Source organism: Meles meles, chromosome X (assembly GCF_922984935.1).
Source record: "Meles meles chromosome X, mMelMel3.1 paternal haplotype, whole genome shotgun sequence".
In the NCBI taxonomy this organism is placed as follows: domain Eukaryota; kingdom Metazoa; phylum Chordata; class Mammalia; order Carnivora; family Mustelidae; genus Meles; species Meles meles.
This window is the reverse complement of record NC_060087.1, coordinates 122,011,740-122,032,152: the sequence shown is the minus strand read 5'-3', so window position 1 is coordinate 122,032,152 and position 20,413 is coordinate 122,011,740. Positions and strand designations below refer to the sequence as shown.

The following is a 20,413-nucleotide window of genomic DNA, read 5'->3' as shown; positions in this document are numbered from 1 at the left end:
CAGCTTGGTCCCTGCAACTGGGACAAAACAGGCGACCAAGATCCCCAAAGACAGAGGACTAGAAGAATCTGACCACTTAAAAAGGTGTTTGAGGTATGACAACAACGGAAGGCTCTACGAACATCTATGCCTGGGCTCCATATAGTTTGATAATTCTAGGTTATAATAACCAGACAAAAACAAGGGATGAATGAGAGCGTTTGGTCTCCTTGTCTCATGAGATACCGCACCATCAACATACCTCATATCAACATACACCTACGCCAAAAGCAACAACCGCAACCACTATCCCTGCCCTTAATATTCTTGCTTAAGTAATAAGATACTCCATTACACTGTGCGTCATGCACATAATTTCAAATAACATGTATGATTATTTATACTATTTTTCTGTTGCTGCCTAACAAATTACCACTGACTTGGTTTGAAACAGTATATAAATGATTATCTCACAGTTCTGTGGCTCGCAAGTACAGGAGGGTTAAGTGGGTCCTCTGCTCCAGATTTCACACTTAAGGTGTCAGCCCGGGCCACACTCTTATGTGGAGATTCTGGGGAGAATCCACTCCAGGCTCATTCATGTTTCTAGAAGAACCCAGTCTCTAGTAGGACTGAGGCTCTCGTATTCCCTTGCTGGATGTTGGCTGGGGTTACTCTCAGGAGCTAGAGACTATTTACAGTTCTTTGTTATGCGCCCTCTCACATTTTGAATTTCCTTATTCCTTTAACTTTTTAGTGTTTGATGGAATCACTGAAAGAAAGTGAGCCTAGTGGAGGGGTATTAAGGAGGGCATATATTGCTGGATTTTATGTTCCAAGATTCCAATGAATCTTGGAATACTACATCAAAAACTCAGGATGTATTGTATGGTGACTAACATAACACAATTTAAAAGAAGAAGAAGAAGAAGAAACATATATACCAAAGAAAGGGAAAAACTAGGGGCCAATGTAGGATTCTTTCTACCACGTAATCTATAGCAGTTTCTAGCCAGCCCTGAAATGCAATGTTTTTCATTTGTATACAACACAATGAAATATGTACAAAATTGGCCTTTCAACCATGTGTGTCCACCTGTCATTTCTAAGGAAGTCAGGCCCCTCCCTCTATGTATCTTTAGAAGGAGACAGTGTAGGCCAATGGGGACTTAAGACCATTGGCTGTAGCTTCCATTGTACCTTTGTATGGTATGGACTTCTGGCGTATTCATGTTTCCCACATGAATTTTGTGTAAATGTTCAAGGTATTAATTAGTTTCGGATCTCTTCGCTGTATACACCTTGAAATTAGTTGTTGTTTTTCATGAATTTAGCATAATGATGACATTCAGCTGACCTTTTCCCTACCTTCTTCAACTTAAAGCTGTCAGCTAAAGCCTCAGGGAGATGTGGGGGGAGTTCTTAAGAATAACAAGTCTATACTCAAATGGGTGGTAATGAGCAAAACTTGACTAATTTGAGGCCACAATTCTTTATGGCTAGAGGGGACCCTGGATGCCATCTTCTCACAGTTGACCTTAGAAGAGATTTTCCTTTCTCTACTACCCAAATGTTTAAAATATACCATTTCCTTCCATGTTTCTTCAGTGAGCTAAAACTTGGACTGGATATTATCATAATTGGGCTATATTCATTTTTAACATTATTGGCAGCTTAGAATTCATCAATTTTCTCTCCCCAGATGTGAAACTTGACTAGTGAAGCTCACTGTGGTTTGCTTCTGATCTAATTAAAACTAAAGTAATTCCAAGGACACATTTTTCTGAAATCAAATGCATAAACTTATTGAAAAGTACTTTAATTGTAATAACAGTCTGTGAGAACATTATTTTCATTTAATGAATATGAACAACATTTTCTCAAAGAATCCTGGAGCCGTATGGTAACAAGTCATTTGTGACAAGATGCAAGAGTTAGAAATAAATTGTTGTTGGGATGAGCAGGCTACAAAGAAGTATTTCATGGAAACTACCATGCATTCTGACATTTAGGAAAATGAAATTTATAATATGGTCTACTTTATCTCTTATCAAGCTATATTATTATGAATTATATCATTCCCGATGATAGTTGTGGAACGTTGTGGATTGGCAGTGACTGAGATGATTTTCAGACATGTTTGAACACATTAACAATGAATTAATTGCTAATGTTCCTAAAACACATATGCTCTCTCTTCAGATTTCCTATATGTAGTAGTTTGTGGTATCTTTGATTTTGAAGGCCAAGATATATAATAGAGCAGTCCCAAGTAGTCTCTCTAGACAAGTAGTCTCTTCAGACAAGTCAGCTGATCTGTTTCAAGGGGTATCATGAGCAAATGAACCATTGTAACCCTCTACTGAACACGAATCCTTTTGCTTTTGTACCTTGAAGATGTCAGCAGCGTGATCCTCTTTAAAAACTCCTTCAAGTAGACTGCAGAACTTAACGAGAAATCGTTAAGTCCATTTGAATCAAAAACTCACAAATCAACTGCACAAAAAAGAGACTTAAAATATATGTAAGTGGATTAATGTATATACTAGGCAGCCATGTTCATAAATCATGTTTTGTCATTTTGTTGCTTAGCAATCATATTTGACTTTACAATATCATTTCATCGATCAAAAAATGATCCTCAGATGTGACATTCAAGATACGATTGTGAGGCAGGCTTAGCAAACGTCGGAAATTCCATTTCACAGGTGAGGAATCTGAGGGTGAGCAGTTGCGCAGAATGCCAGAGGTTCCAGGCATGAGAGGCAATGATGCAACTCAGTCCTCTGCTTTATGATTTCTAAGGCAGTTCTCTATTTACTATACTATTTAACCATGATTCAAAGTAAGAACACTTGAGCAACTTGAAAGAATTGAGGCAAATCTCTTACTTTTTTTTTTTTTTTTAAGATTTATTTATTTGAGAGAGAGAGAGCGAGCGCGTGCGTGTGTGGAGCGGGAGGAGGGACGGAGGGAGAGGGAAGGAGAATCTTAAGCACACCCTCCTTTCTCATTCATTCCCTCATGTTCAGCAAGACTGCACTGAGCTGTTAGCATGTGTTGAATAATGCACTCGCTGGCAGTGCGGTCCCTATGTGGGGCTCAGTCTCATGATGACCGGAGCCGAAATCAAGAATCAGACACCTAACCGACTGAGCCACCCAGGTGCCTCGAATCTCTGACTTCAGTGGGGGTTTAGCAGAGGTAACAACGTTTAATTTTTGGAGGGGTTGGGGGCCTTTGGATTTGACCCAAGTTCTTAATTGGATATTGTTTACCTCTAACGTATTGGATTTCAGGATGATCTTTGACACATACAAAACATATTAAGCCTATTCATACATTCAGTAAATGGCCAAAAAAAAAAAAAAATCATGTTGCAGCTAGAAAGATTTACAATAAAATGTATTAAAGTTCTGGAAAATAGTAGCTTTCGTCAAAGATGAAAGAAATGAGATTCTTTTTTCTTTTTCCTTTTTTTACATTGGGCCATCATGAACATCATTGTCCATCCTCAATTTATTCTGATGATGGCATTGCTTATGGTGGGATAATAAACATTTAAAATACACACGTTTAACTGGACGGTAATAATAATCACATAAAAAATAGCTGTTGCCGCTAAGTAACATCTCCCAGATTGTCATGACAGTTACATAAAGTGCTCTCGATATCAGAATCTTTAGAAAAATAAAGGAAATTATTTTCTTGACACAAATCCTACATCAGTTAAAATGCCTTTCCAAAAGGTACGTCCAAGAGAAGATATCTGATCTTCAGAGTATGGAATACTAGTTATTTTTAAAGAAATGAGATTCTTAAAGAAGAGAACAGAAGGGAAGATTTAATAACAGTCCTCTCAATAGTCTGAATTATCATCCAGAAGAAAAAAGTCTCTTTCCCCCATTACATCAAATATAAAATGAGAAGAAGTAAGACAGAGTTCAAAGAACGATGAACTTTCTGAATGAAGCCAACTTGTCATAGGAGATTCCATCACTAGAGATCTTTAACAATAAATTGAAAATTATTTTAAATTTTTTTACCTGTCTTCTAGGGAATTCCGTTATGAAACTCCTCAAGGTAATGAATCTGATTAAATCCGGTCATGCATAGACAGAATCCAAGAAAAATTACTGACTGGGAATATGAGCATTGAGGAAATAATCAGGATGCTCTGTGATGGGATTGCTCTAAATTGAGCCAAATCCACATGGTTGACTTGATGAAGCCCTGATAAGTTGATCGATCACCAAGGAATAAAAGTAGTACTCAGGATGCAGGTAGGAGGGAAAGCCTGGGTGGCTCGGTCGGTTAAGCATCTGCCTTCAGGGGCACTTGTGTGGCTTAGTCTGTTAAGCATCTACTTAAGTCTTCAGCAGAAATATCTTAAGACTAAAACAATGAGCATTCCTATTCCCAGTTGTTATGTTTGCTGTATCTACATTATGTGTGTAGATACGTATTGCATATATGTAGATACATTATGTATTTTACTGATCCATTTCAATACACACTGAAAATTTATTTATCATTCTTAAGCCCTAAATATTCCAGCACACACATACCCTGAAAGTAAGGACATTCTTTTATGTAACCAAATATCATATCACTTAAAAAATTAACACTAATTCCCTGATATCGTTTAATGCCTCTTCTATATTCTGAGCTCTCCAATTGTTCTCCAAATGTCTTCCCTTTTCCTTTTAACTTTTTTATATTGAAATAATTTTAGACACAGAACACTTTCAAAATTGTATAAAGAGTTCCCATGTATCCTTCACACAGGTTCTCTTAATGTTAATACCTCGTACAATCATAGTACATGTATGGAAAGCAGAAAATTAATATCAGTACAATACTCAACTCACCACAGGAGAACTTAACTGGCAATGAAGAAACTTGGGAAATTATTTGGCTCTAAAGTTCATTCACTTTTCACTGCATGGTCTTGTTTTTCCACTAATGTCTACTATATAATGGGGCTAAATTGTTGAAAGACAAAAAAGATGATGTCTTGAATAGTTTATTGTATATAGCTTATTATAAATTAGAACTAGAAGTTCCAAATGATTTCAAATATTTAAAAATTCATTAAGACTTAAGTATTTAAAGAGTTTCTATTATGAAACTTTATACTTTTAATTAAAAATTAGAAAAGCTTGATCTGTTCCTTTTTTCTTTTATGTCCAAGCAAAATTTCTCTGGGTTGGGACAGTTTTGTAAGTGGCAGTAATTAACTCTGCTTAAAGTGCTCTCATTTTTGTAAATTTATATCCTTTTAAAAATCAGGCACAGTGATCATGACACCTAAAGCTTTTGAGGTGAGGAAAGCGGAACCCAGAAGAATTAGAATTTTGTAAGGTTCGCAGTAGTAAGCAAGTAGTAAATATAGGACTGCAACACCTATTTTCTGATTCCAGGAATATGTTAACTATATCAAGGTGCTTGGCAAATAGCAAATAGTCAATAATGTTGTGAATCTATTAAACCTCAGTTGTCAGATAATTTTTTGAGGATAAAGAATTATGTTACAACAAAGCTTTGGCATTCATAAGGAATATATATAAAGATAGTTTTGAATCACAAAACTTATAAATTTCAATATGACCTAAAGTTCATCACAAAATATGGTACCATATAAATGAAAAATGTAAGTGGTCACTGCGGACTGTAAAAGATTTACTCTGTATAAGACTAAAGTCAGTTTTTGTACTGAACTCAACGTTTTATGTAACAAGTTCACAAACTGCTTTTTTCTTTCTTCTGTAGAGAGCATATGATGGACATGATGTGACCGATCTGAGCGGCCAAAAATATTTGACATTTTACTCCTTAATTATAAAACTTCTCTATTCAGGTTAAGAGCCGCAATTATTTGAGAGCTTTTTGCCTAACCTCTCCTTTCATCTCTAGCACTGACATTTGGCTTTCTCTTCAGAAATCTTTGATCCCTCCCCCACACAAATGTAAGGGAGAAAAAAGTCACTATTTAAAATCACAACCGCCTTCTAGAAGGAGAGAGTAGATCTTGTTAAAGTAATGTCTCTAGACTAAGGATGGCTCCTTTGTTCAGCTAGGACCCTTGATAGTTTTTATATGTAAAGGTAGGTCAAGAACTGAGTTTGGTTTTAGAATTAAGAACAATTGCCCAGATTCACGAAGAAGAAAACTAAGAAGTGAGAGTTCAGTGAAGCCAAGAAATTGGCCAGAGGTCAGGGCACTATATGAACTAGTGTGATCTGCAAGAAATACTCAGTGACTGGATGACCAAATGTCATTTAATAATATTACTTCTAATGTGAAACACCAAGTTATTTGCCATTTGGTTGATGCAATTTTTTTAAAGATTTTATTTATTTATTTGACACACACAGAGAGAGAGATCACAAGTAGGCAGAGAGGCAGGCAGAGAGAGGGGGGAAGCAGGCTCCCTGCTGAGCAGAAAGCCAGATGGGGGCCCAATCCCAGGACCCTGGGATCATGACCTGAGCTGAAGGCAGAGGCTCAATGCACTAAGCCCCTCAGGCACCCCAGGGTCAATGTAACGCTTTATTCATTACCCGTCAATGGTCATTATTTGTTGAAGGCACAGAAGTCCTAGGTTAGTGGTTGCTTTGAAAGGGGTGAGCAAAGAGAATAGCTTTGAATCTGTGTTTTAGGCAATTCCAGTTTGGAGATGAAGGCTAAAATGTTCAGAGCAGAGAAAAAGAAATAGGTAGAGGCACCTGGGGGCTCTGTTGGTTAAGCATCTGACTCTTGGTTTGGGCTCAGTGATGATCTCAGGGTCATGATCTCAAGGTGGTGAGACGGAGCCCAGTGTAAGGATCTGTGCTCAGTGGGGAGTCTGTTTCTGTCCCTCTCTCTCTCCCTCTGCCCCTGCCCCTCTCGGGCCCTCTCTCTCTCTCTTTCTCTCAAACGAATAAATAAATCTTAAAAAAACAAAACAAAACATAAAGCAATTGGTAGAAGCTGGGGAATCACAGTAAAATTACAAGTTTCCCCACTATCTGAAAGTAGAGTGTTCCTATGAAAAGTTTCATAAGCCAAAATGGCATAAAGCAAAGAAGTAATTACCATTAACTAATATGGAAAGCATTTTTAGCGTTCCTAGACCCCAAAAATCACCTCTTAGGATTTTCTGACACCTTAGGACACATCTTGCTACAGGATGCACAAAATAGACTGGGATAGAGCACAGATGCTCACAGACAGAGTTCAAAGCCACGGTGGCTCGATGCTGAGATGCTGAGTGTACTTTCTGGGGGAGGAGGTGGGCGGTACCACTGAAATGTTGGCTGCAAAGCAAATGCTCGACGCTATTTTCGCTATTCACGTTTTAAAAATAAAAGTAAAGATCCTCTACAGATTTCTTTCAGTTAAGAAAAGCCGTTACTAATGGAGGTCTTTCATAAAAGCCAACTGGTATAACTCAAACTTTTGAAAGGGGGGGATATCTGTACCCTCAAGTTTTATAACCAAGTACAGAACTTGCTGAAAAACTGTGGGGTGTTAATCTCACCAAAGCAACAGCAGCCATCTGACTTACACAAATAAATGGTATGTTTTCCTCTAGACTACTTGATGAGAGAGGGTAATGGCAACACCATTTGGGAATATATATATTAATTGTCAACTAGGTTTGCTCCGTAAGAAATTGGCTGTTGCCTACAATCTCCATAGTAAATATGAATCAGACATCGCCTCAAAAGATTGACAAAGTGGGGCGCCTGGGTGGCTCGGTGGGTTAAAACCTCTGCCTTCGGCTCAGGTCATGATCCCGGGGTTCCGGGATCGAGCTCCACATCGGGCTCTCTGCTCGGCAGCGAGCCTGCTTCAACCCTCTCATTCTGCCTGCCTCTCTGCCTACTTGTCATCTCTCTATCAAATAAATAAATAAAATCTTTAAAAAAAAAAAAAAGATTGACAAAGTACTAAGACATAGTTAGAATCATGAATATGAAATCCACAAATATCAGGGATGTACTATGTAATTTTTTTCATTTTTCTTTATTAATAAACTTCATTATAGAGCAGGTTCTGATTCATAGAATTGAGCATGAGGCACAGAGGGTTTCCGTATACCACATGTCCCCACTACATCATAGCCTCCCCCATGGTCAGCATCCCCTACCAGATGATGAACATATATTGACGTGTCATTATCCCTCAATGTCCACAGCTTTCCTAAGATTCACTTTGGCTGTTCTACATTCTATGGGTTTGAACAAATGTATGGTGACATGTATCCTATGTTATCATGTCATAAAGAGTAGTTTCCTTTTCGTTCTTTTTTTAAGTGAAGCCCAATGCAAGGCTTGAACTCATGACCTTGAGGGCAAGACCTGAGTTGAGATCAAGAGTTGGACACTTAACCGACTGAGCCATCCAGGGGACCCCAGAGTAGTTTCTTAAGAATCAGCAGAATTTCTTCCTTAAATATTTGATGGAATTCACCAGTAATCCCATCTAGGCCTAATGCTTTCTCTTTGGGGATGTTATTAATTACTGATCCAATTTATGTAGTAGATAGAGGCCTATACAGATTGTCTGTTCCCCTGTTTCAGCAGAAGATATCTTTCAAGAAATTGTCCATTCCATCTAGGTTATCAAATTTATTGGCAAAGTGTTGTTCAGAGTATTCTTATATTCTTTTAATGTCCACGTGACCATTAGTGTTGTCTTCATTTCTCCTCCACTTTTGAAGTATAATTTTGCAGAGTACAGAATTCTAGGTTAAAGGCTTCTCCTATCACTTTAAAATTTCACCCCATTCACTTCTTGCATGGTTTCGAGAAGAAAGAGGATGTAATAATTCTCCTGTTTCTCTATAAGTAACGTGGGGTTTTCCCCCCTAACTTCATTCAGAATTTTTTCTTTATCTTTAATTTTCTGCAATTTGAAACTTACACACCTAGGTGGTTTTTGTTTTTGTTTTTGGCACTTAATCCTGCTTGGTATTCTCTGAGCTTACTGGATCTGTGGTTTGGTGCCTATAGTAATTTGGGGGAAATTCTCAGTCATTGTTTCAAATATTTCTTCTGTTCATTTTCTCTCCCTTCACCTCGTGGTACTCCCGATTACATGTGTGTTACATGTTTTATAGTTTTCCTACAGTTCTTGGATATTTTGTTCTGTTCTTTCAGTCTTTGGTCTCATTGCTTTTCAGTTTTGGAAGTTTCTATTGAGATATCTTCAGGCTCAAAGATTTTTTTTTTTCCTCAGTTGTGTCTAATCTACCAAGAACTCAGTCAAAGGTATCTTTCATTTCTGTTACAGTGTTTTTTATTTCTAACATTTCTTTTTGGTTCTTTCTTAACATTTTCATCTCTGCTTCATTGCCCATTTTTGCATGCTGTCTATTTTGTCCATTGGAGCTCTGAGCATATTAGCAATCGTTTTAAATTCATGATCTGATCATTCTAACATCTCTGCCATATTTGAGTTGGGTTCTAACGCCCACTGCCTCTATTCAAACTGTGTGCTCTTGTTTTTTAGTATTTTCTGCGTGTTGGTTTCTGCTCTGGTAAATTGTGATTCTCTATTTTCATTTGTCGATCTCTCTGATTTGGGGGCAGTGGGTGGACCCAAGCCCTCACTTCTCTTATGGATCTGAGAAGAACTGCTGATTTTTACTTTGTTTGGCTTTTTAGTTATCGTTAGGACAGAGTTGCAAATTCCAAACATCTTACCTGCTGGTCTGAGACCTGAATGCTCCATATAATGTTCATTTTTTAAAAAAGATTTTATTTCCTTATCTGACAGAGAGACAGAGATCACAAGTAGGCAGAGAGTTAGGCAGAGAGAGGGGGGGAGGCAGGCTCCCTGCCAAGTAGAGAGCGCGACGCCGGGCTCGATCCCAGGACCCTGAGATCATGACCTGAGCGGAAGGCAGCGGCTTAACCGACTGAGCCACCCAGGCGCCCGATAATGTTCATTTTGATGTGTCATCACCAGTAATATCTGATCAGTTTTATAAAACATTAACTCTGTACATTAACATACTGTACACCTATATATTTGTAACTATGCTTAATATCATGTTCTTAATATCTTAATACAATATCTTAATACCAGTTCTTTTTTATAATACTTTTTAAGAAGATTTTATCTTGTCAGAGAGAGAGAGAAAAGGTACAAGCAGGGGGAGCAGCAGGCAGAGGGAGAGGGAAAGTAGGCTCCCCACTGAGCAGGGAGCCCAGGACTCGATCCCAGGACCCCAGGATCACGACCTGGGCTGAAGGCAGACACTTAACTGGCTGAGCCACCCAGGCGTCCCTCATGAGTTCTTTAAAACAAACTTAGATACTTTTTTCTTAGAAACTAGTTGACATGAGGCACACTACATACAGAAAACACTGAGTTTACATTCCCAATAGGTTAGATCATATGCTGTGTAGTTCCAGAGAACCTCACGGTACTTTGAACCATTGTACTTGTATAATTTTTGGGTGATATTAGATTATTGTCTATTTACTCCACCCTCTGTCCAAGATGACATATAGGGATGTGTCTGTGTTGTTCTTGCCTGTATCCACACTGCCAGCTAGTGCATTATTCAGCACATACTAACAGCTCAGTGAACTCTTGCTGAATATGACAGAATGAACGAGAAAGTTTTGTGAATGATAGTGATACATGCTGATATAAACAAATGTTAAATCTTCTATGGCAGGTAGAAAAATAGGACAAAATATAATATGAAGTTTAGCTAGTAAATGCTGAAGGACTTTGAAGAAGAAATAATTAATAATGAGGACCATGTAAAGGTTCTTCTTCCTTGTTTCTTTTTATTTTTTATTTTTTTATTTTGAAAAAAAAATTTTTTATCTATTTATTTGACAGAGATCACAAGCAGGCAGAGAGGCAGGCAGGGGGTGGGGGGAAGCAGGCTCCCCATTGAGCAGAGAGCCTGATGCGGGGCTCGATCCCAGGACCTTGATATCATGACCCTAGCCGAAGGCAGAGGCTTAACCCACTGAGCCACCCAGGCGCCCCTCTTTTTATTTTTTAAAGATAGGAAGCACCAAATAAGTTTGAGGTTAAAAGGGAAAAGGTCAAGAAGTGTGGGAAATTGATTTTGCATAAGAAGGTATATTATTCTGTCTTTATTTCCAAACAAAGCTGGTTATCATTATCAAACATCAATTAACAATCTATGCTAGAAATAAAAATATAGGTGTGATGGGGTCCGTGATCAAAGGAGTGAGACTGATACAAAGCAAAGGTCGAGCAAAGCTTTATTTCACGCCAGCACCGAGAATCAAACTGACCGGCCGGGGCCGTCTCTTACAGAGAGCGACCCCCGCCCCGAGCCTCACCGACTAGCTTTTATAGAGCAAAGGCCATGTGGTTGAGCCTGGCCACTGAGATTGTCTCCACCTGGCCTGACTTGTCCCTGCATTCTGGGCTCTGTTATCTCCATCTGACCTGACCCGTCCTTGTATTTGGGCTGTGTTATCAGGGACTGGTTTCCCAGACTTGCTTTTAGGTAAGTTCCTTTTGGGGGGCAGGGTCAGTTTAAGTTAACCAAGATGGAGTCACTCTGGCTAAGTAGGCCCCTACAGGTGTTGCCTAAGTTTAAACATAGATGATATAAAAGTATTCAGAAGGGGCGCCTGGAGAAGATATGAACAGACACTTCTCCAATGAAGACATACCAATGGCTATCAGACACATGAAAAAAATGCTCATCATCACTAGCCATTAGGGAGATTCAAATTAAAACCACATTGAGATACCACCTGACACCAGTTAGAATGGCCAAAATTAGCAAGACAGGAAACAACGTGTGTTGGAGAGGGTGTGGAGAAAGGGGAACCCTCTTACACTGTTGGTGGGAATGCAAGTTAGTGCAGCCACTTTGGAGAACAGTGTGGAGATTCCTGAAGAAATTAAGAATAGAGCTTCCCTATGACCCTGCAATTGCACTGCTGGGTATTTACCCCAAAGATACAGATGTAGTGAAAAGAAGGGCCATCTGTACCCCAATGTTTATTGCAGCAATGGCCACGGTCGCCAAACTGTGGAAAGAACCAAGATGCCCTTCAACGGATGAATGGATAAGGAAGATGTGGTCCATATACACGATGGAGTATTATGCCTCCATCAGAAAGGATGAATACCCAACTTTTGTAGCAACATGGACGGGACTGGAAGAGATTATGCTGAGCGAAATAAGTCAAGCAGAGAGAGTCAAGTATCATATGGTCTCACTTATTTGTGGAGCATAACAAATAACACGGAGGACATGGGGAGATGGAGAGGAGAGGGAGTTGAGGGAAATTGGAAGGGGAGGTGAACCATGAGAGACTATGGACTCTGAAAAACCACCTGAGGGTTTTGAAGGGGCGGGGGGGGGGGGCGGTGGGAGGTTGGGGGAACCAGGTGGTGGGTAATAGGAGGGGCACGTATTGCCTGGAGCACTCTTTGTGGTGCAAAAACAATGAATACTGTTACGCTGAAAATGAATAAATTAATTAAAAAAAAAAAGAAGGGGCGCCTGGGTGGCTCAGTCATTAAGCGTCTGCCTTCGGTCAGGTCATGATCCCAGTGTCCTGGGTTTGAGCCCCGCATCGGGCTCCCTGCTCAGCAGAAAGCCTGCTTCTCCCACCCCACTCCCCCTGCTTGTGCTCCCTCTCTCGCTGTGTCTGTCTGTCAAATAAATAAATAAAATTTTTTAAAAGTATTCAGAAATCGTGGAAATTGAGTAATCGCCATCCTCATCATAAAATATTTTTCATATATTTGAAAAACATTAACTGCATTCATCTTTAATAATCTCATCTTAAAAATCATACATTTGTTCATTAGACCTATTTTATCTACTTTAAAGTCAATCTGATCATTCTTTGGATCCTTTCTAGAATTCCTACCTCCTGTGCAAAGCTTAGTGGCTCAGTTTAATCTAATATTCTGATACGCTTCAGACTAGGGCAGGACGTTCTTTCTCATTCGTTGTATTTGCCTCTTGCTATAATCAGTGTCACACTGACTTTGAGCTCAGGGTAGAAATGTTGCTTACAGGCGTTCAGTTCCATCCTGAAATATCTTTCTCCCCTAGCTGCATGCCATTATGTATATATCCTAGCCAAATTTCATTCTTCCAATTTACCATGATTACTTAAAATTGCATTGATACCTTCCAGAATGTTGGAAACTTCAAATGATTTAATTCTCTCTGAAATTTTGCTGGGTATTATTACCACAAGTTCTTTGTAGTGAAGGTTAATAAGGGTGTTGAATGCCATCAAGGACCCTCTTCATGAGTTCTTATACTGTATAATCACTAATTCTGACTCTAAGTCCCCCACTAACCGATTCCCTATTTTTACTCAAAATAATGTGTTCATTATCATAATTTAATTTTTTATTAGTGAGAAAGTCATGTGAAATAAAACTGAGAGCCCTACTGAAATCAACATGGACCACGTCTTTCCAGATGATAATATGAACTTGATCGGTCTGCTATCACAAGGGTTTAATCTTTTCCTTTGACATATGTAGGCTCCAGATTTTCCAGGTTGTCCCAGAATATCTGCCAGTTCCTCGAGTAGCCACAAGTGATGGTCACCAATGCTTTCGGATACAAATCATCCGACTTCTTTTTTTTTTTTTTTTTAACTTTTCAAAAATCATCCGACTTCTTATTTAACTTTCTTTTTTCTTTTTCTTTTTTTTTTTTTTAAGATTTTATTTATTTATTTGACAGAGAGATCACAAGTAGACAGAGATGCAGGCAAAGAGAGAGAGAGAGAGAGGGAAACAGGTTCCCTGCTGAGCAGAGAGCCTGATGTGGGACTCGATCCCAGGACCCTGAGATCATGACCTGAGCTGAACGCAGTGGCTTAACCCACTGAGCCACCCAGGTGCCCCTCTTTTTTTTTTTTCTTATTTAACTTTCTTGATGCAGATACAGCAAGAGAGATGCATAGCTGCCCCCGTATTTGAGTAATATTTGCTCTTTGCTGAACTAATTAATATCAGCTGTTCTAATTTTATGTAATGTTTTGTGGGTACAAGGGAAATTCAAATAGATGGCATCTTCATGCTCCGTTTTTCAGTTAAATAATTAGCCTTAACCTGAAGCCTCTCTAGGTCAATGTTACTGCACAAATTTAATTAGCTGATTTTGGCCACAACTGCTCCAAATTGTGTTTAGAATGAGCAAGCTGATGAACTTAAGGTTGCGGATATGAAGAAGTGAAGATCTCCTTGTCAAAAGGTCGTTAGAGAGGCTCAGCTGGACAGAAGGAAAAAAAGAACAAACATGTGTCTGTCTTACCTCAATAGAAAGGCCTGTTTTCTTTTTTTTTAATTTAAATTCAATTTAGGTAACATACAGTGTATTATTAGTTTCAAGGGTAGAATTTAGTGATTCGTCAGTTACATATGACACCCAGTGCTCATTGCATCGTCGAAAGGGTAACTCCTCAACAATTTTTCTACCTCTGAATATACTCATCTACCATCACAATGAGTAAGAGTCCCACCAGGTCTCATAACAGTTCTTTTCACTGTTATATTCTTACTTCAAAGGGCAAAAAAAAAAGTCATTTCACAATAACCTTCTTGTCATGAAACACTTCCAGCCAGGGCATTCTAAAGGGATAATCCATAATCAAAAGAACCCAGAGGGATTTTCTGTCCAATTCCTGAAGCTGGAATAAAGCAAAATAAAGTGTTATGTGTTTGTCCGTAGATTGAGTCTATGACATTCTTTCTGGGGAAATAAAGGGTGAGAATTGGACTGCAATGTCAGCAATGACTTTTAGAAAGTTCCGTTTCATAATCTATTCTGTTTGTCAGATAATAAATCTTCTCTGATATAAATAAGTAGGAATGTGACCTGATACATCCCTTTAAATTGTAGCTTAAATTATGTGTGTGACATTCTGGAGCATTTTTATATCAAAAGAGATTTGTGATTATGTGTACTATTACGTGATCCTATGATCATAATAATTTATGTGGTATGAAAAGCATGCATACTTTTCCTCTCCCCAGCGAGGGAAATGTCAATGTATCAAAAACAGAGATGTCTGGGCACTGTTGGATTTCTGGCCTCTGAATCCCTCTTCTTCTCACAAACGACGCAGACCACATTGGTTGAAAGGTCAGGTCACTGCACCCTCAAAGCCTCTCAGATCTGCTCAACTGGCTAAGCTCCCAACTAGAATCAGCCTTTTCTTCTGGTCCTTAAGGGTGAGCATCAACTGGACTTCTGAGACCAAGGCCCCTAGGAGTTGCTCAGGACCAGACATAGCTCAGGAACCAGAGCCGCTCAGAAGTTGCTGGCCGCTGGAGTGCCTGGGTGGCTCAGTCATTCAGCGTCTGCCTTCAGCTCGGGTCATGATCCCAGGGTCGTGGGATCGAGCCCTGCTCGGCGGGAAGCCTGCTTCTCCCTCTCCTGCTCCCCTTGCTTGTGCACTCTCTTACTGTCTCTCTGTCAAATATATAAAAATAATCTTTAAAAATTAAAAGCCAAAACATAAAAAAGCAGCTGGCCCCAATTATGGGAAGCATAAGAAAGCCACACAAACCCTAAGGACTCAAACAGACCTCTCGGCCCTTTGAGCAACCTAAGGGGTGCCTGCTTAAACAACACTAAGTCTCAATTCTGGGTACTGGTTGGAATCTTCTAGGGAGATTTTTAAAATGCCGATTCATGGGACCTACCGCATTTTAACTAAGTTGGAATCTCTGGAGGGTGTTCCCAAGGCAGCTGTGCTCTTAAAATGGTTGCAGGAGTTTTTATTGTGCTCCTCCTGCTGAGAAGCCCTGAACTAGAAGGGTAGACATTGCCTGGACCTTTGTCTGGTTTCGGATCCCCGAGGACACAGATGCATTCGCTCAAAATTTGTTACCACTATTGTGTTGCAGGTACCCTTTTAGATAAGGGGACACAACTATGGACAAAATAGCAAACTTCACTGCCCTTATGGAGCTTGAATTCTAATAGGGATTTTTTGGTCCTGCTTTTGCTCGGAGGGAGGGCAACAGAACCATGCTCAGTTACCCCAGAGCTGCCTGAGATATCCAGGAGAAAATGAGAATTCTCTCCAGACCCCTCTTCTACTCATCAGCCACCGTCTTCTGAACCCTGCCGTGAGCTAGGGCTCCTGAGGATGAAACCCCTCTTTCATTCACCCATCTCCAGGAGCTCTACAGTTCGAGCACTGATACTCAGAGTCAGGGTCCACTGGCACCATGATTGACCCTATCCTGATGAGACCAGTCTTAGCTCAAATGAGGACCAGTGATAAAATCATCTGTGTATGGGGATATTTGCCAAGAACTATAATATGGGGCTTGAAAGTTATTTCTATGAACCATTCGACCCGAGGTCACATTTGTACCTTTAACACTCTGAAAATCTCTAACCTTATCAACAAAAAGGATATATTCCTCGGCCCTTAATATGGGCTAAAGAAATAGTTGAAGATACTTTAGAAGATCTCTGACCCTCAGGGCACCGGAGTAATTTTTAATGACTGCATTGTAGTCCATGAAACTGGTCCACCAGAATTTATCATTGTTGGTCCTGATTTTTCACAGCTATAAATAAGAAAGCAGTAAACAATAATATAATTAAATCGATTTCTCTCTGTATAACCCTGATTAAACCAAACACCCTTGTGAATTATTCACTGACGACTTGTCATTCACCTTAGCTGTTCTTTATTTGCTAATTTCTTGAGAACAAGGCACAGACCCCAAAACTTTTTATCTCCCCTGATGAAATCATCGGATCACAGGGATTTAAAAAACATTTCTACACTGATAACTCCCACATTTATATACTCAGTTCAGACCTTCTACTGTCTTCCAGAATTGTATAATTTACCATCTCCTGCTGCACCTCAGCTTTGGAAGTCTAATAAGCAATTCAAAATTAACAAGTCCGAAACGACTCTGGCTTTTTCAGCAAAACAGACCACTACAGACTTCCCTCTGTATCAGTCAAGGCCAGCTTCATTCTTCTGGTTGTTCCAGCCCTAACTGAGATGAATTCCTGCCCCTTCTTCATCATGGCCTCGTGCATGCTGTTGGCTCCATCTTCAAACTATGTCCTTCATCCACCTCTAACCCAAGGCACCATCATTTCCTTCTTGGCCCTTTCCAGTAGCCTCCTAAAGCCTTCCTGCTTTTCCACTGCAGTCCCCCGACACAGTCCGTTCTCAACAACCAGAATGAGCCAAAACAGTTCATTTTCCTCTGCTGAAAACGGTCCTATTATCCAATGATCTAATGGCTTCCCAGCTCATTCAGAATAAAATTAAATTATGACTGCCCCCTTGGAAAGTTCAGTTTCATGACCGCAGACTTGTGTTACAGCCTTCCCTTAGACTCCCTGCTCCAGCTGCACTGATCTCCTCGAGACTTTCCTCATTGGTCAGGCATACTTCCTCCTCGGGGCCTTTGCATTAACCCTGCCTTGGAATATGGCTGCTAGATATCTTCATGGCCAGCTGCCTCACTTTTTTCAGATCTTTGCTCCTCCGATAATCTTTCTAAAAGCATCCTATTTTAAGCAAAGACCCATATTTCTTGCCCCACTTTGTTTATCACAGTAGAAGTAGAAGCCTCACGTACACGATATATTTTACTAATTTATTTTTCACATTCCGTGTTTCCCTACTAGGTTGTAATTTCATGATGACAGGGATTTTTGCCTATCTGATCACTGTCATATCCCAGCACCTATATTAAATGATCATGCTCTAATAACATCATGTTTATCTTCTTTATAACTCCCATCATAATTTTCAGCCTTTTTTACATATCTGGCTAATGTCTTTGTCTTGGGCTAAAATGAAGGCCTCATGTAGGCCTTCAAATATATTTGTTGATTGAGTGAATGAAGAAATACTTCAGTCTTTTCATATTATAAAACACATCCAAATGTGTGCAGATTTTAAGCTTCATTCCAACTGATACCCTTAGGCTCGCAGCTTTTTTTTCCCTTTCTGCCTTTGGATAATTAAAAAAATTTTTTTCTTATTATTTTTTTTATCATGGAAAAACTGTATTTAGATTTAGCCAGCTGGACTCAGTTTAGATGATCCCAATTTTGTTGGCAACATCCAAAGCATCATAGTCAGGGACCAGTCGAACGTATGCCTTCTTCTCTCCATCAGGCCTGATTAAGGTGTTGACCTTGGCTACATCAATGTCATAGAGCTTCTTCACAGCCTGTTTGATCTGGTGCTTGTTGGCCTTGACATCCACAATGAACACAAGTGTGTTGTTGTCTTCTCTTTTCTTCATGGCTGACTCAGTAGTCAGGGGGAACTTGATTATGGCATAGTGATCAAGCTTGTTTCTCCTGGGGGCGCTCTTTCGAGGGTATTTGGGCTGCCTTCGGAGACACAGAGTCTTGGGTCGTCGGAACGTAGGTGATGTGCGGATCTTCTTTTTTTTGTGACTGTGGACGCCTTTCAGCACCGCTTTCTTGGCCTTCAAAGCCTTTGCTTTGGCTTCGGCTTTGGGAGGGGCAGGGGCTTCCTTCTTAGCTTTTGGCGCCATCTTCGTAAAAGGGCCATATTATTATTTTTTTTTTAAGATTTTATTTATTTGAGAGAGAAAGAGAGAGAGAGGGGATGAATGGACGTGGGGGCAGAGGAAGAAGCGGCTCCATCCCAGGACCCCAGGGTCGGGACCTGAGCTGAAGGCAGATGCTTAACCGACTGAACCACCAGGCGCTCCTGTATTATTTATTTTTTGTAACAACTTTAATTACAGATAATTAACATGCAAGTGTACCATTTCGATTGTACATTTTAATAGTTTTTACTATATTTACATCGTTGTGCAGACATCGCCACAGTCAATTTTAGATTTTCATGACGCCCTCCACCCCCACCAGAGAAGCTACATATTCCTTCACAGTCACAACAAATAAATAAAATCTTAAAAAAAAATAATAATATGGCCCTTTTACGAAGATGGCGCCAAAAGCTAAGAAGGAAGCCCACTCAGTCCTGGACAACCCCTGTTCCGCAGAAGAGATTTGCCTCTTCTGGACTTTTCATATAAACAGGGTCACACAACATGTGGTCTCTTGTGACTGGCTTCTTTCTTCGTGTTTTCAAGGATCATCTTTGTTATGTTTGGATCAGTACTTCATTTGCGTTTATTGCTATATTATAAAGTCACTGAGAAACAAAAATGACATTAATTTTTCAAAGGGAGATTAGTAACTGTAAAAAGGTCTAAAAAAGTCGAAAAATGGCCCGCCTTGGTCACTTCTTTGGGTCTCAGTTTCATTATGGGTCCTCCATGTGCAAATTTCACTTTTGTCCCCTGTCCCTCTCTCTAACGACAGTTTGATTCATAGACCAGCTGGAAGACTCGGAAAGGGAGAATGAAGCAAGTTTTCCTCTCCTCTATGCGCGTTTTACGTTCCCATCAGCAATGTATGAGGTTTCCCAGTTTTTCATAGCGAAAGAGTTGTATGGCTACGGATCTCCCACCGCCAGCATGTGAGAGTTCTTGTGCCCCTGGACACCCATGGATACGGCAGGATAGAACTGATCTTAAATTGTCCATTTTATAGCAAAACATATAATCCTATTGTTTTAATTTGCATTCATTTGATTACTAGTGAGTCACACAGGGTTTCATGTTTTAAGCCTTTTATTTCAATGCTTTCTGAAATGATTCCCATGTCATTCGTTACTTTTCCTTTTTGTGTTATTGTGAATTAATGTTTTGAAGAATTTTTCTATAATAAAAAAACAAACTCTTTGCCAATCATATATGTGGTTACATATTTTTCTCCTTTTGGTGGAAAACCAAATTCTTACTTTTTAAATGATTTGAAACTTACACTGTTATAATGTTCTGGGCATATTCAAATAATATACTTGGGAAGTCGTCTTTAACTTATATATTCCTCTAGTTACTCTCTTCTTTCTTTTTTTTTAAGATTTTATTCATTATTTATTTGACAGACAGAGATCACAAGTAGGCAGAGAGAGAGGAGGAAGCAGGCTCCCCGCTGAGCAGAGAGCCCGGTGCAGGGCTCCATCCCAGGACCATGAGATCATGACCTGAGCCGAAGGCAGAGGCTTAACCCACTGAACCACCCAGGTGCCCCTACTTCTTCTTTTCTTAACTCTCAGTTTTTATCTTATAAGGAATTAATGTTGATTTACAGTCTGAAGTAGGGATCCGAGTTTTTTCCACCACCGAACATTTTCAAAAGTTGTAAAAGAGATGAGATGAATGTAATGTTAACTCTTAGTAAATAAGAAAATTTAATGAGCCAGGGCCTGTTGTGCTCAATACAGTAATCTCAATTAAACCAAACTTGCACACAATGCTTTAGGAAGATTGATTTCAACTTCACCAAAGCAAGCTGGAAGGGCCAAGTATTAGTAAGAGTGGCTTTTGGCCAATTTGAATAATGTTGCTATAATCAGATATATGT

General features: G+C 39.6%; 1 protein-coding gene across 1 annotated transcript; it reads right to left on the bottom strand.

Moving 5' to 3' along the window:
• Positions 1-18,036: 18,036 nt before the first annotated feature.
• On the bottom strand, positions 18,037-18,516 carry LOC123935121 (60S ribosomal protein L23a-like). Its single transcript, XM_045995589.1, has one exon. The coding sequence runs from the start codon at positions 18,505-18,507 to the stop codon at positions 18,037-18,039; it is 471 nt and encodes a 156-aa protein (XP_045851545.1). The 5' UTR covers positions 18,508-18,516.
• Between the last annotated feature and the right edge of the window lie 1,897 nt (positions 18,517-20,413).

Excerpts from the sequence above, each read along its gene's own strand:
- LOC123935121 (XM_045995589.1), bottom strand. The coding sequence starts at position 18,507 with ATGGCGCCAAAAGCTAAGAAGGAAGCCCCTGCCCCTCCCAAAGCCGAA.